Source organism: Aplysia californica, unplaced genomic scaffold, assembly GCF_000002075.1.
Source record: "Aplysia californica isolate F4 #8 unplaced genomic scaffold, AplCal3.0 scaffold00706, whole genome shotgun sequence".
Classification (NCBI taxonomy): domain Eukaryota; kingdom Metazoa; phylum Mollusca; class Gastropoda; order Aplysiida; family Aplysiidae; genus Aplysia; species Aplysia californica.
The window spans coordinates 138,126-139,260 of NW_004797976.1; the positions used below are offsets into that span (position 1 = coordinate 138,126).

The 1,135-nt window shown below is 40.7% G+C and overlaps 1 protein-coding gene across 1 annotated transcript in view; it reads left to right on the forward strand.

Moving 5' to 3' along the window:
- The first annotated feature begins 43 nt into the window (after nt 1-43).
- LOC101847613 (cAMP-dependent protein kinase type II regulatory subunit) overlaps nt 44-1,135 on the forward strand; it is a 10,269-nt gene continuing 9,177 nt past the window's right edge. The window contains exon 1 of the mRNA XM_005108655.3: nt 44-343. Coding sequence (XP_005108712.2) covers nt 110-343 — 234 coding nt within the window. The 5' untranslated portion in view covers nt 44-109. The remainder of the gene's footprint in view (nt 344-1,135) is intronic.

Genomic DNA, 1,135 nt, shown 5'->3' on the forward strand with positions numbered 1-1,135 from the left:
GCCCCTCCCCACGTCTCCTCGTTATCTTCTTATCTTCTTTATGAATACAATACTGAACTAATCGTTGTTGCCTTCCCTTCGAGATGAGAAATGAGACCCGTCTTGTAAAATGCAGACTGTTTGCATTACTAAGGAAATTTCTTTGTTTTTGATTTTTCTCTCTCCGAGTCAGATATTCATGATCATGAATATTCAAATACCAGAGGGATTGGGATCTATACTGTGCGATTTCACTGTAGCAGCTTTGGAGGCAGCGCCTTCAAATTTGCTGGAGTTTGCCGCGGACTATTTTCGTCGCGCGTCAGAAGCGGCGAAAACAACCAAAAACGACGGGAAAGCCAAGGTAAGTGTGTTCACAGCGATTCACAGCCTTATGTTGAGTTCCCCCCATTTTAATCATGAAAGAAAACGGGTAATCGGTGTTTATTTGTTTGATAGCATGTTTGTTTTCTAATTGTAGGATGGGATGGTTTGGTTGGAGTGGGGTTAGGGGTTGGGGGGAGGGTGCTTCGATGAATACGATGAAACTTCTTAGTACATGGGCAGACAGTTTTGTCTTTTTATGACGATCATCTCCCCCCCCCCCCAGCTTTTCTCGCCACAACTCGATTTTCATTCAGAACAAAATATTCTTCTTAGTCTCTTTGCTGCGAGCTATCTTCATTTCAAAGACGGAGACCTATAGCATTTTTAAGCACAGAGTAGGAAGTACATGTACTTTAAAAAATGCTTTCTCTTTCTAATTCATGTGTTTATATTGTGTAATAAAAATGCTTTCTCTTTGTTATTCAAGTGTTTACTTTGTATAACAATACTAAACCTTTTCTACACAATATACGGTTTTATAATAAGGAGTACGCTGGGAAACAGGGAGGGCGGGGTGGTGGTGGTGGTGGTGGTGATTTAGTGTTTAGATTTAGAAAGATGATACAGCGATGGGAAAGGGAAAGAAGTTGGGCAAAACTTACTTCTTTTTTTTTCATCACCCTTCTTCTAAGCAAATGACGACCGTGGTTAGTAAAATAAATAGTGAACTTGATTTATTTGCTAATCGCTTCCTTCTCTTGTAAGCTCTGTGTGTATGCTCTCTCTCTCTCTCTCTCTCTCTCTCTCTCTCTCTCTCTCTCTCTCTCTC